The sequence below is a fragment of the Thunnus thynnus genome, chromosome 24 (assembly GCF_963924715.1).
Source record: "Thunnus thynnus chromosome 24, fThuThy2.1, whole genome shotgun sequence".
NCBI lineage: Eukaryota > Metazoa > Chordata > Actinopteri > Scombriformes > Scombridae > Thunnus > Thunnus thynnus.
Window position 1 is genome coordinate 5,551,122 of NC_089540.1, and position 13,417 is coordinate 5,564,538.

At 40.7% G+C, this 13,417-nt stretch overlaps 2 protein-coding genes across 6 annotated transcripts in view; one reads left to right on the top strand and one right to left on the bottom strand.

Annotated features, from left to right (window-relative positions):
• Positions 1-116: 116 nt before the first annotated feature.
• Positions 117-4,958, bottom strand: LOC137176947 (L-threonine 3-dehydrogenase, mitochondrial-like). 2 transcript variants are annotated; one of them, XM_067582997.1, is made up of 10 exons: positions 4,798-4,958; positions 3,331-3,525; positions 3,128-3,170; positions 2,871-2,941; positions 2,365-2,514; positions 2,030-2,202; positions 1,796-1,886; positions 1,608-1,700; positions 1,300-1,476; positions 117-1,216 (listed from the first exon to the last, which is right to left on the bottom strand). In XM_067582997.1, exons 2-10 carry the CDS (start codon positions 3,515-3,517, stop codon positions 1,077-1,079), a joined length of 1,125 nt encoding a protein of 374 aa, XP_067439098.1. In that variant the 5' UTR covers positions 3,518-3,525; positions 4,798-4,958; the 3' UTR covers positions 117-1,076. The 2 variants fall into 2 exon arrangements, with proteins under 2 accessions (XP_067439098.1, XP_067439097.1); XM_067582996.1 differs by lacking the exon at positions 4,798-4,958 and adding an exon at positions 4,569-4,654.
• An 896-nt stretch (positions 4,959-5,854) lies between these two features.
• Positions 5,855-13,417, top strand: part of LOC137176945 (metalloreductase STEAP3-like) — a 166,175-nt gene continuing 158,612 nt past the window's right edge. For all 4 annotated transcript variants that reach the window (XM_067582988.1, XM_067582989.1, XM_067582987.1 and 1 more), the window contains exon 1: positions 5,855-6,155. The gene's annotated coding sequence lies outside the window, so the exon portion shown is untranslated. The remainder of the gene's footprint in view (positions 6,156-13,417) is intronic.

The window sequence follows — 13,417 nt, forward strand, 5'->3', positions numbered from 1 at the left end:
TTGATGTTTCTGATCTGTTTCATTGCTTCTGTGCAGTAAATTTAAGCATTATTGGTAAGGTTGAGTGTTTTACATACAGCGTGTTTGTAAGTGTCACAGAGGAAAAGTCATAAGAAATGGTTTCAAACAAGGATTTATTTAGAAAAGTCCTTTTGATTTAACCAGAAAAGCAAATAATGGCAATATAAATAACATCAACATTTACAAAAACTAACAGAGAGCTCTACTTTCCTTAAATAAAATGGCTGCTAATGCCTTCATTGATTCAACATTCATAAATATTTAGCACCCAGGCTGCAGCTTCTAAACAGAACAGAACAGCAACAATAAAAAATATTTAAATATAAATGAAACAACAAAAAACAACAACAACATAAAAGCACACTAGTGAGGTCAAGTAGCTCTTAAAAGCTGGTCTAGTTCAACTCAAACATTTACTTTGATCGGTTTCCCTTCCTAAAACTATCACGTGAGAAAACTGCAGCAGGCAATTTCAGTTAAAGCTAGGGTTACTTCAGCAGTTTCTGTAGTAACAGTACCCGCAGTAAAGCCTTTCAGTGCTTATGGTTACAGTACATATTGGTGACCAGTTGGAGTGCAGCTCTTACTAAAGGCCAACTGGTTGCCAGGACGGCAGAAGTGCCCCCCCCCTAAGGCAAGCGTTCAGCTACAACAGATGCTACGCGTTCCTGCTCACACAGTCATCTGTATACTTACAGATACAACACAACAAGGACGTAAATACACACATACAGTACATTCAGTGAAGCACATCTTTAGCTTCACACAAAAGCTCCAATCCCAGGTGATGACGGATGGTCAGAGAATGGAGAGGAAAAAGAAAAATGAGATGACAATCACAAATCTAATCAAAAATATACTGAATGATATGGAATGTTTTTGCCTCTGGAGATTTATATGTAACTTTCATTGTCAAACTGGTGGTCTGATTATGTTACTTTTTTAATATTTAGGATCTCTCTAAAAAAAAAGCTTAAATCTTCAGTGTCACAAACTTTCAAGTAAAGCTTTGTATGGAGTTGGCTGATTTTCACAGATTTTTTGCTACAAAAGGCTCAGTATGCTTGTGCCAGCTGGTTTCCCATAATGATGTGAGTCAACATGGTCTGCACCAACTCTGGGAGGTCATACTCGTGCTTCCAGCCCCAGTCCCGCCTGGCTGCGCTGTCCTCTAACGCCATTGGCCAGCCGTCGGCTGAAAGCAGAGAGAGAAAACATATTTGATACTGATATCCCAGCGAAACTCATCGATCCATTCATTCCTTCCAGCAATCTCACCTATAGCCTGCCGCACAGGGTCCACACTGTAGGTGACCTTGAGGTCAGGCAGGGCTTTCTGTATCTCCTTGGTGAGGTCGTGCGGCGTGACGCTCATGGCGTTGATATTGTAGGTGCGGCTGACCAGCATGTCCGCCGGAGCCTCGAGAAACTCCAGAGTAGCCCTGAGACAGTCATCTGGACAAGAGGAGGATGCAAAGGGGGAGGAGGAGAGGAAAAAAGAAGAGATTACAAGACTGTGAATATCCCTCGGAAAGTTAAAACGTTGACCCACAATTCCGCCAGAAAACGACAAAGTCTGGCGTTACCGATGTACATCATAGGAAGCCGCGTGTCACTGTGCAGGTTGCACTCAAACTGGCCGGTTTTCGCAGCTGCGTGGAAGATCTGGACGGCATAGTCTGTGAAATAGAGAAACAGATCAAGATGAAGAGACGCAAAGACAATCAATGACAACAATGAGTGGAGAGACACCAGCACTTCCACACCTGCTTACCTGTGGTTCCACCTCCAGGCTGCGAGTCAGCTGAAATGATGCCTGGATACCTGAGACAGCGGAAATCCAGCCCATACCGGTGGTGATAGTACTGACAGAGAGAGAACCAAACAAAATGACTTGCACTAAAACCTCTAAAAACACAGAAAGGGAATTAAAGGAACGCATTTTGAACACAAGTAAGTCTTTGTGTTTGTGTCTATCTGCACATCTGCATGAATTTTTGCGTCTCACCTCCCCCATCAGCTCTGCGTGGACCTTGGAGACACCATAGATGGTGCGTGGTCTCTGCACACACAGCTCAGGGGTGGGGTCCCTGGGCGAGGACGGACCGAAGGCACCGATCGTGCTGGGGACAAACACACGCAGACCATGTTCGGTTGCTATGTCTAATATGTTATGGAGACCTACAAAGAGAGAGAGGCTGTGCATAAGCTCTACGTACTGCTGCAACATGAAGTGAAGGACATTATGAGCCTGGCTGCTTAAATGTATTTCTTAACGCTGCAAATATATATTAACATTTGGAAAAAAGTCTTCAGTAAATTCAGAAGTGTTTGTGCGTGTACCTGTGATGTTGACCTCTTTGGCCAGTGAGACGTTGTTCTCTCCCACAGCTGACAGCACAGCTGAGTAGTGCACCAGCCAGTTGATGTTGTTGTTGACCACAATCTCCCTGAGGTTCTTATAGTCCAGGATGTCTGAGAAGATGAACGGACCTGCGGAGGACACGAGAACACCCACTTTTACTCCAAGAGTGGTGTTCTAGGTACACATGTTTAGCATTTGGATCCAGAGAGAATGTAACCTCCCACTAAAGATCACACAGTGTGGGTTGTGTAACTTGTCTTGCCTGCTCTTTCTACTTCAATTCAAAGGTTGTTCAGTTAAAAAAAGATGAATCACACTGCAGCAAGATATATCTCAAGGCTGCATATTGTTCTTATTAACTGAGGTTACTGAAGGAGGGGAATGTGGTATCTCAGCCTCATTTGTCCAAAAACTGTAAGTCTAAAATCAGTTATTTGTCTTTGATTCTCACTTCTAGGTGAACATTTGTCAGGTATATACACACCATTATGGTAGACATGGTTGGGTGGTTTCCGGATGTCAGACAAGATAACGTTGTTCTTTCCAAATCGCCTCCTGAGGGTGAAACATGAACATGGTCAGTTCTGGGAACAGGTCTGTATGATGAATTTGATTTCTAAGAAGTGCAGTTGTCATGGGGGACAACAATGGATCAATTAACCACAAACAGAAGATGTGTTTTTTCAGGTTTTTAGGCGCCACTCTTGGACATTTATAATAACAGTTATGTGAACCACTTACCTAAGCAACTTGGCAAGCCCCACGCCCAGCTGTCCAAGTCCTCCTAGAAGGATAAAAATGGAAGAATTGACTACCATAATGATAGTAATGTTTGAGTAGATGATAAAGAAAAATAAGCAAAAGAGAATAACTGCCTGAAAACAACAAAAGAACTGACAGACAAGCTGGACACCATAAAATATGCAAAATGTGCAAAAACCAACCCGTGATGAGGACTTTGGGGTGGTCCGTATCTGTGCAGGATGAAGACTGAGTTCTCCCAACAGCAGATAACTCTCGCGAGGACGAGCTGATACCACGTCCTGCTGAGATCAATTGCTCAACACCGCACAGGGATCTGCTCCCAGCATGCTTCACTGCACCTCTCAGCAACTGCACCACCAGCATCATAAAACCACCTAAAAACAAGAACATGCAGAACTTAGAGTAACTTAAAATACAGAGAATATTTATCTACTACCATGGTAAAGGGTAAAACAGTTAAATTATATTACTATTGTTGTAAGCTTAAGGCATGATGGTCATTCTAGGTGCTATCCTGATGTAAACAGTTCTGAGAACAGTTCTGCTTTTGTTGCACTTTCTTCTCCTTTTTGTTGCTTCATCCTCTGTTTTAATAAGCCTTACCAACTGTCCTTGAGGCAAGTGTAAAGACAAATGCATCATTGGTGAACCAAGTCTTGCCTAACCCCCACACCCATCTCAGATTAGCTTCTTACAGTCTGCTGCTGACCTGATCTAAATATAGACTACTTCGCCTATATTCCAGACCACCCTTAAGCTTATGGGGGTGGTCACATTAATGTGGGACAACATATGCCAAATCTAAAATATCAACCTTCACCTGTACAATTACAACTGCTAGCCCTGCAATAGATACTATACTGGTGTAACTTGCAATATGTTTTTTGGTAGAGGAAACTGTTGATTAATGGAAGCAAAATTTTTTTTACTACAAACACCTGACAATTACACAATCACAGCTCCGCACACTGAGCTTCTGAGCTGTATTGCGTTATGCTGTCATTATTGTGTCCATCAAAAAAACAGAAGTCCAAAGCCTTAACTAGCTAGGAGTTATGGTCTTACAACTGCGTACGTTAAAGATTCAACGATATTCTTGATTATTTTTCAATGAATAAGATGGGAACCAACTCCAAAAGCTGATATTTATTGAATGGTGTACTTCTTTGTGTACAGTAGACTATATGACGAATTGAACTAGTATCCTAATGATTTTTAAAGAGTGACGTCGTGTTTTACTAACTATATGTGCTTGCAAAAAGGAAAAACGTTGTATTGTGCGTTTTTTACTTGAAGTTCGGCGTGACCTTCTAGCCGTTAACACCTAATGTGGCTAACTAGGGTTAGGGTTACCTATCGGATGCTAAGCTACAATAGTTAGAAGTAATTGATAAGGTGAATATCAGTGTGACCAGACCAGCTAACATCTTCATCTCCCCTCCTGCTGCTGCTGCTGCTGTTGGACGTTAGATAACTGTGACGCTAGCTGACCGACAATTCAACCGTCTGACATTAACTTTGACAAACTTTTATGCTTTATCCTGGCGAGCAAACGCTTAGCCATGCCAGCCTGTAAATGACCGCACACCTGGCTACATAAACATATAACATACATAACGTTTGTTCATTACTTTGATGTGACTTACACAAATGAAAGATGAGTTGACGCTCCTTCACCCGGCCAGTGTTTGTGATGAAACATTGGAAGAGGCTCGTCGCACTGTGATTGGCTGACAGCTAGAGAGGCGTGGCTACGCATGCTGCCTAAATAAAGTACGAGCTTCCTGTATGAGTTTTCAAAATAAAATCCAAATGTCATTACGACCAGTAGCACGAGTCTTTTATTTGAAAGAACGGGCGAAGGAAACGAACTTCCGGTGCTATTTGGATGCAAAAAGGAGCATGTACACCATGGATGTATTAGGAGAATATTAGTATAGTATTAGTGTAGTAATAGTACGGTGGCCCTGAAGTGCAAAACACAACAACACTTCACAAAACACAAAAACATTTCACAAAACATAACAACACTTCACAAAACAAAAACATTTCACAAACCACGGCATTTTCTCCAACTGTTGTGTTTTGTGAAATGTTGTGTTTTGTGAAATGTTGTGTTTTGCACCTCGTGGCCACTGCATTATTGTATTAAGTTCTTATTAAGGTTTTCACTATACCAGAATTTCTTAACCGTTGTTTCATCTGTGCAGCCTTGTGTTGAAAATCTGATTGTATATCTGTTTTTTTTTATAGCTTTGGTAATTTCATTATGATTGAATGTATAATTAATGGAGATTGTATCATTTTAAACATTTGGTATCGAAAAAGTATCAAAGTATCAATACTTCTGACAACCTTGGTTGTTATAATATATCCATGGTGTACACTAAATACAATAATGCAATGATGTAGCAGTACCAATGTGGCATCCTGGAACCCCCTGTGGTCCACCTAAAATATAGATAGTGCCGGTTTTTCGGTGGCACAAAGGCAAGCCAGGACACCATGAAATCCCTCACAAATAGCTATCACTGTCATTTTAATAAAATGGACTGAATAAGTTTCATTTGTGACACACTGAGACACTTTCTATTATTATTGTCAAGGCCATGTTCCCAATTTTTTCCCTTGATTGAGTGAAACAGCGCCTCCCTGCGGTGCGGCGGGTAAATGTGTGTGTGTTCAGGTACATTATGATCATTTAATTAGTATCAAACAAGCAGATGCGGTCAGTCACTGTGAAACCACCGCGAAACTGTGAATGGACACGTCTCTTGAAATGAAATTGTGAAGTGACTTCTGAAGCCAGCAGCCATTATTCGGCCTGCCAGCAAACAATAGAAAGTTAGCAACATTATTTTAATGAAACAACTGGCAGAGTTATCTTGTTTTCCATTGTTGCTAATGATATTAGCTACAGCGTTTTTGTAACACTAGCTAGCTAGCGCCGAACAAAACACAAAACATCAACAGGTGCAGAATGGAGGACTTTGACGTCATAAATGTAAGTGGTACACACCCTCTGTTTGTTTGTTTGTGTATCTGTGATGGTTGGTTAGTTTCCTGATGGATAAATGTCTCTTTCAGCTCCTAGTTGTGCAGTTTGTTGTTGTAATGGAGGTTTTGTTCCGGGTCTTGTTTGCTCACACTGAAGCTAGCGTGTTGCTGCTGCTGCGGCTGCTTTGAATAATTTTCTCTGCAGTTTTGCATTTGTTGGTTGTTCAGTCACCTGTTGTGTGTGAGTGATGAGCAGAAGTTGCGTGAGAAAATTCATTCATTCTTGTTTTGTGTTTGAGCTTTGCTGCATTATGAGTCATTTGCTTTCATGTCTAATTAGAAGTGGTACTGCATATGTGTGCATAGTATACATATGTGTGTGAGTGTATGGTATGTGCATGGTTTCCCAATGGTGGGAAAGGTTTTCTCAATGAATGTCACGTGGCTTGATGTATTACACCACAATGCAACAGTCATACAAATGAATTGTTACATGAATTTGTTAAATTTGTTGGCAAAAATGACACATAGCCTTACTTTATAGCTTCTTTCTTCAGATGACCTGGCTTCTGAACCACTCCACTGCTAAACATGAGCTCTTAGTTTCTAGATTTCATTTGACTGACCTTTATAAGACAACAGCTGGCCCCTTTGGTTTAAATGAACCCAACCACTGCAAACGCTTACCGCTGTCTAACATGAAATATGAATAGTCAACTAAGCTGTAATGCAACTTAACGCTACATTAATTCTATGCATACCAATGCACGGTTATTATTAAAAGCTGAAGTTCCCAGGATAAAATATTAATTAAGTGACCGTCAGGTTGTTGTGAACATTGATCAGAACAATGAGTGGGGTGATTAAGTTAGTTAAGATGTGTTCATGCAAACCTAATAAAATTAATGGAACAAATTTCCCTCCTGTAATTAAGATGAAACTCTGTGTCAGTTATAACCTGCTAATTATGTACAAGTGATTTATTCTCTGTTGCACGCAGGAAGATTAATCTGTTACATCACTAACTGAATGGTGGACACGTTCACACGCACACACACGTGCACACACACACACACACACACACACACACACACACACACACACACTAGACAAATGAAAGACGAACTGATCTGACTCACTCACGTTGAGCAGCTTTTGATTTGCTACTTGAATATTTCATGATGTAACAAATTGGATAGGGTCTTGCATGTGATCATGTAAATTAAAAGCACATAATTGACAAAGAAAAGCTCAGTGCCACAGTGTGTAAATTTTAGTGGCTTTAATCATGAAATACAACTTAAAAACATGTCTTAAATTCATATAGTTTGCTTTAAAAGGTGCAGTTTTTTAATAAGGCATCAAGCCTATTACACTCATCTTAGGTCCTCACTTGTTTTTAGCTTCATGTTTATGTTTACTAGTTTTAACATTGTTATATTATATTGTCAACTGAAATTAAAAAAGATTTAAGTCTTAAATCTAATGTGATGACACCAAATTCACATGGAAACACTGGAAACAATAAACAAGCAGGAAAGCACATTCAGAGAGGTGATGTACAGTACTGTAGATGTGTGTGCTAGTCCGCCTACCTCCACCAGGTGGCGCTAGAGCCTTAGAAATCCCAGACATCAAGAGGCCTGTGTCTCTGCTACCCAGCCTGCAGGCCCTGCAAATGCAAAAAAAGGAGGAAATATCAGTTTTATCTTTTTTTATATAATTGTCTGCTGTAAACTAATACAATACAACAACTACATGAGTCAATTAGATTATTTTTTTAAAGAAAAGGCAACCCAGCCTATTTGTGATATGCATTGAAGTGAAATTCAAAGCAAATAAAGTGTATTTTTAACCTCTGTGAACTGGGATTTGCTTATGCGTGTGTACTTCAGGAACTTACAGCATGATGAGCTGAATGCATTGAGCGCTAGTGTTACTACGTTCCTGTTTACCTCCACATGCATCTGGATATGAACCAATTATTCTCACGGATTCAGTTCCAGCCAGGCAGAACGGTCCACAATAGATGATGCATGTCTTATTGTTCATTTCCTTAGATATCCTCTGTTGTCTTTGCCATTTTGGAGGTCTGCCAAATATCTGAATATGTGGCACATTCAAGGCTTGTGTTCCTTATTGTCACTTCATGTAAATGCTAGACATTGAAACAGGAGGCTTTTTCTCAGCGCGCCGCATGAAAGAAGAAGATATTCTTTGTTTAGTGTGGAGATGTAGAATAGGAAGAAATGTATTGTTTTTATACATAAACATACCTCCTAGCTGAAACAAAAGCTTTTACAATCACACTAACACAATGGAGTATCATTACATACACTCATTACAGTAAATGATTAGCTTTCCTATAATGTATTATGCTGGAGAAGAACTTTTGATAGCCAGGCAGTAGTTACATCCAAGTCTCACTTAATAGAAACGCTCCCAACAATCCTACAGGCTACTGCTTTTTTGTCACTTTACCAAACAAAAAAACAAAAAACCACCCCATCCCTCTCCTCTTAACGGCCGATCTTTCATCAACATTACGCAGCTCTAGTTCGGTCTAAAATTAACGGAGCCGTTTTTGCGATTTCCCCACAATGGTCTCCATCGGCTTCCACATAAAAACAGGCAGTGACAGTTTGAAATTAGCGAAAGAAAAAAAGCCCCCCCACCCCACCCCCCCCACCCCCTTCCTCCTCAGATTGAGCACATCTCTATTAATTTGGAGCTGCCTTTTCATTTTCGCCTCCTCGTTGTGCAGCCAGCCACAAATTATTTCAGTCCAACATGAATTACTTGATGTATCAGCACAGTGTGGCATATAATAACACACTAATATACACACGAGTGAGGGAGCAACAAGAGGAGATGTTTTGCAATGGCCGCAAAGAATATCTATTTTAAATGAATTAATAATAAAAAGGGGTATTCCTACCACATAACAGTGCTCATATTGTATGTGAATTAGCTCAGCCGCAGTGCCATCCCAGCATTTAGTCAGTGTCCCTCCTAATTCACCATCATGACTCTAAATGGGGTCGTAGTCAGGCCCATTTATCGCCATTAGGGAATTGAGGCTAAATACAGTGGGTGAGGGGTTAATTAGAAACAACTGAAGGGGTCAGAGGTGTGTGTATGTGTGTGTGTGTGTGTGTGTGTGTGTGTGTGTGTGTGTGTGTGTTGAGCACATGTGATCATGAGAGGGCTGGACCTTTGGAAATAGGGGGCGCATTTAAACACGGATCCCCGGGAGAAGATTTATCCGCGGGCTGTGACACGCGGACAAATAGTGCTGATAGGCGAAGGCCTCTGGGTGTAGAGTCCAGTCTGGATGACAAATAGCTTGTGTGTGTGTGCTTGTGTGTGTGTGTGTGTGAGAGAGAGAGAGAGGAGGAGAGGTGGAGGGGTAAATAGGATGCCAGACCATATTCACTTATCACCCAGTCCGGTCCTTCCTCGAATCCGCTCCTGACATCCAGCAGGGGACCCGCTCGCTTCTCTTGTTTTGTCTTCTCCCTCCTCTCCCTCCTATCTACTCTTTTATACTCCCCTCCCCTCCATCTACCCCCCCCCACCTCCCCGTCCTCCCTCACCTCCTCTCCTCCAGCGCTCTCAGCAGTATCTCCCCAGCCTCTCAGCTTCCCATATTACACCGCCAGATAAGAGAGGAGAGGGCCCCGACTGACAGGAACCTCAAATTAATTTACAAGCAATGATGCCGTTCCTGAGCTGATAGAACAGTCTTTATACAATATGAAGGGACGAGGAGTGACGCCTCGGAGGCTCCGCTGGGGAGGGACCGTGCTATCTTTGTAATTATAGGGAGAGACCTTGATCCTTCTCTGTCTCTCCCTGTCTCCCTCGGTCTCTCTTTTTTTTTTTTCTCCCCCTCGATAAACACTGTAGAAGCAACCCCAGAGACAAATTCAAGCTCCCCGCTATGGTTGTATAGGCAATGAAGAAATCAGCGCTTTGCTTTCTCTCTCAAGCTTTCCCTCCCTTTTGTAAGAACGATTCGATCGCGCATTACATACTGTATTCTAAAAAGGCGTCAGAAGACAAGTGTGCCGCAGTTGTTCCTTTCTCCTCAGTCTCCCACCGCTGTTACTTTCAACACTTAACTGCACGATTCGCCACAGCTCTGTGGCCCTAATAGGCTTACCGCACCATAGAATCTAAAGAAATGTAAGTGGATTAAGGAAATCAGTTTTCCAGTTTGTATAGCATTCATTACATGTTCTGCCAACAGTTGATGATGGACCAAAGCTTCTGCTATGAGAGCTATTATATACACACACACCAGAGTTTTTTTGGCGATCATGCTTCAAGGTCCCCTGACAATCCCAAAATGAAGAAATAATAGAAGCAGGTCCGGATCCAAGCCGGCGCTCATGGTTCGCTCTCACACAGCGGAGAGCCGGTCCTTGAGTCCTCTCACTCCTCACATTGCTCGCTGGTTTCTACTCAGCTGATTTGATCATGCTCCTTTTCTTTCTATTTTGAGGTCTTTTCAACCAAAGAAAGAGTCTTAACTCTGTAATTCAGGGCTGCAACTGACCGCTGTTGACATTATCAGTTAATCTGGTGATTATTTTTATGATTAATTGATTAATCGCCTATCACAACTTCTCAATGAGCTAGGTGATATGTTCAAATGTCTTTTTTTGGTCCGACCAAAAAGTCCAAAACCCCAAAATGTTCAGTTTACTATCACATATGACAAAGAGAAGCAGAAAATCCAAAAAATGTTTCGCACTTTTTCACCATGTTTGCTTGAAAAATGACTAAAGCGATTTAGTGATTATATTTCTGTTGATCCGACTAATCGTAGCAGCTCTACAGGAATTAAATCAGGAGCTAAAATGTTATTTAAGCATATTGTATCATCTTAACAAGACAACAAGTCATCATGCTGTCGATGTTAGAATTTGATGTTTGAACTGATAACTAGTCAATAATTCTTTCTTTCTTTCTTAAACTTTCTTAGCAGTCATTGTCTTTTGTCCTTTATAATTGAATAAATAAGAATAATAATAGATTTAACTTGCATCTCACTCTTCATTCATAGTGAAACTTTAAGAGCGAGACTGTTACTGTTGCACTGAAAGGTAGAGGAAGTTTCAAAGTTTCCTCTTGGGTGAGTATTTGGTCTGAAAGGTCCATGAGGACGTCATTATCAAAATTTGAAGCAGATAAGCAATAAATATCGGAAACAAAAGCAGGATATGGCTCTCGTAATTCAAACCCAAATGTGATAGTTTTGGTAGTGTTAATAATAAATCTTATTAGTCTCACATTGAGAGGAGAGGTTCACATCTTTTCTGTATTTTATACACATTAAAATAGTTTTTGGTGGCTGTAATCTTTCCTTCCTAACACAAGTTAGACACATCCAGGAGGTATTTTCCAAATTTCAAGTCATTTTAGCACCAAATTCCATCTTTTTGTTTCCACAGACTGTTTCCCTGCTGAGCTGTGGCGGAGGAATAGAAAAAAAAACAGAGAATTTAGCATAAAAAAGACTTTAGAAGAAGCTAACTGGATTTGTTTATTTCACTACTGAAGCCTCTTATTAGCTTTAGCTTGAACTTTAGGACGCATTTTTTGGAATCACAGCTGGGAATAAATCTCTTCCACATCCAGTATAGACAGGAGGAATGAGCACAGCGACCAGTAACAGTCTCATGTACAGTCTGTCAGCATTGTTTTAAGACTGAGAACCAAAAAAAAAATATGAATCTATCCTGTAAATTGAGTCATACAGCGTTGGCATTGTCAACACGTGATATCTGACAACAATTACAACAACGTTTATTAGTAGCTAAGAACAAATCAGCGTTCCAACACATAGACACCATAACAAACATATTAATTACATGACGAATAGCAGTCAACAATCTCGAGACCACAGTCTGGTTAAAGATAGAAATATTACAATCACATGTGAGCGGGTGTCCTTCCAAAAGCACAGGAATGGATTCGTTCACATAGTTTGGGGGCTCAAGGCTTTTGTGAGCTGTGAAATGGGTCATTTGTTGAAGCCAGCGTCCGGGGGCAGCTGCATGCAGTTACACAGTCCTGCCCTGATGGCAGTCCAGCAATCCGACACAGACTAAACCCATTTAGGTCCAGTTAACACGTTAATGTCGGATTCCCAGCATTATCAGCTCCGGCTCCCTGGCTCACAGAGTCACGACGGTTAATGCGTAACAGGGGCGATGATGGTTGGCCGGGACACGCTGCCATGTTGGAGGAGAGACAAGTATGAAACCTTTTCTTCCCCTCTTCTTCTTGACAGCTTTTTGAACACTTTATAACCAGGGAGTTTCTTTCTTTTTTTTTTGTCGTTGCCATGGATGAAGCTGTGGCACCTTTTTGCTTTTGTTGATCACCCAAAAGGATGGATTGTCAATTATAAATGTTTGTAGCAACCTCTTTCTTGCTTGTTTAATGCTTTTTTTTTTTTTTTTGCTATATTGCATCTTTCTATGTGTAAAACAAGACAAAACAAATGGAATTCTATTATTTTAAAGGAGTATTTCACTTTCTTGTTAAGTGTTATTGATATAACTCAACCAAATACCTTTTTTCAACCAATTTTCCAGTTAGTAGTTCTAATTTGACTAAACAGGACTTCACTTATGATTTTACTGGATAAAAACTGAACATATGAGCTTGTATATCCACCTATATCCACTGTATATTGATTATAATTTACATACTTGTAACTCAAGTTAAAAAGCTTCACAATATTCAGGATATTACAGATATTACAGCACTTACTGTATATCTGCAAACCATGAAATATAACATCTGCATTCAGCTTCCTGCATTTATTGAATATCTTAAAGGAATAGTTTGACATTTTTAAAAATCTAAATATATATATGTCATATAAATGACTGGCATGGCTCTAGGGTGTTTTAAAGGTGCTGGCTGGTGGATTTTTTTTTGCAACCTTTTATGGAGCCAGTCTTTGTGTTAACCATCTCCTGGCTGTAGCTTCAAAGTTAGAATCACTAATTGATTTTAGATAAAGGGGGACAGAGCTTTTTGAGCGCCTCACTGTGAAAATGACATTGAAAAACAGCTTTTGGCTCTCCATTTCAGTGTGAAAAACCAAGTCTGACTCATAATAATAAAAAGGAAGTCCAGACCGCAGACATCAAATCTGTTGGCCACAATCTGTGGAACCGTAACCTCCAGATCGCTGCGGTGATACGCTCAAAACACGGCGTGGAGGAGGACGGGTTGGCGACGAAGCAA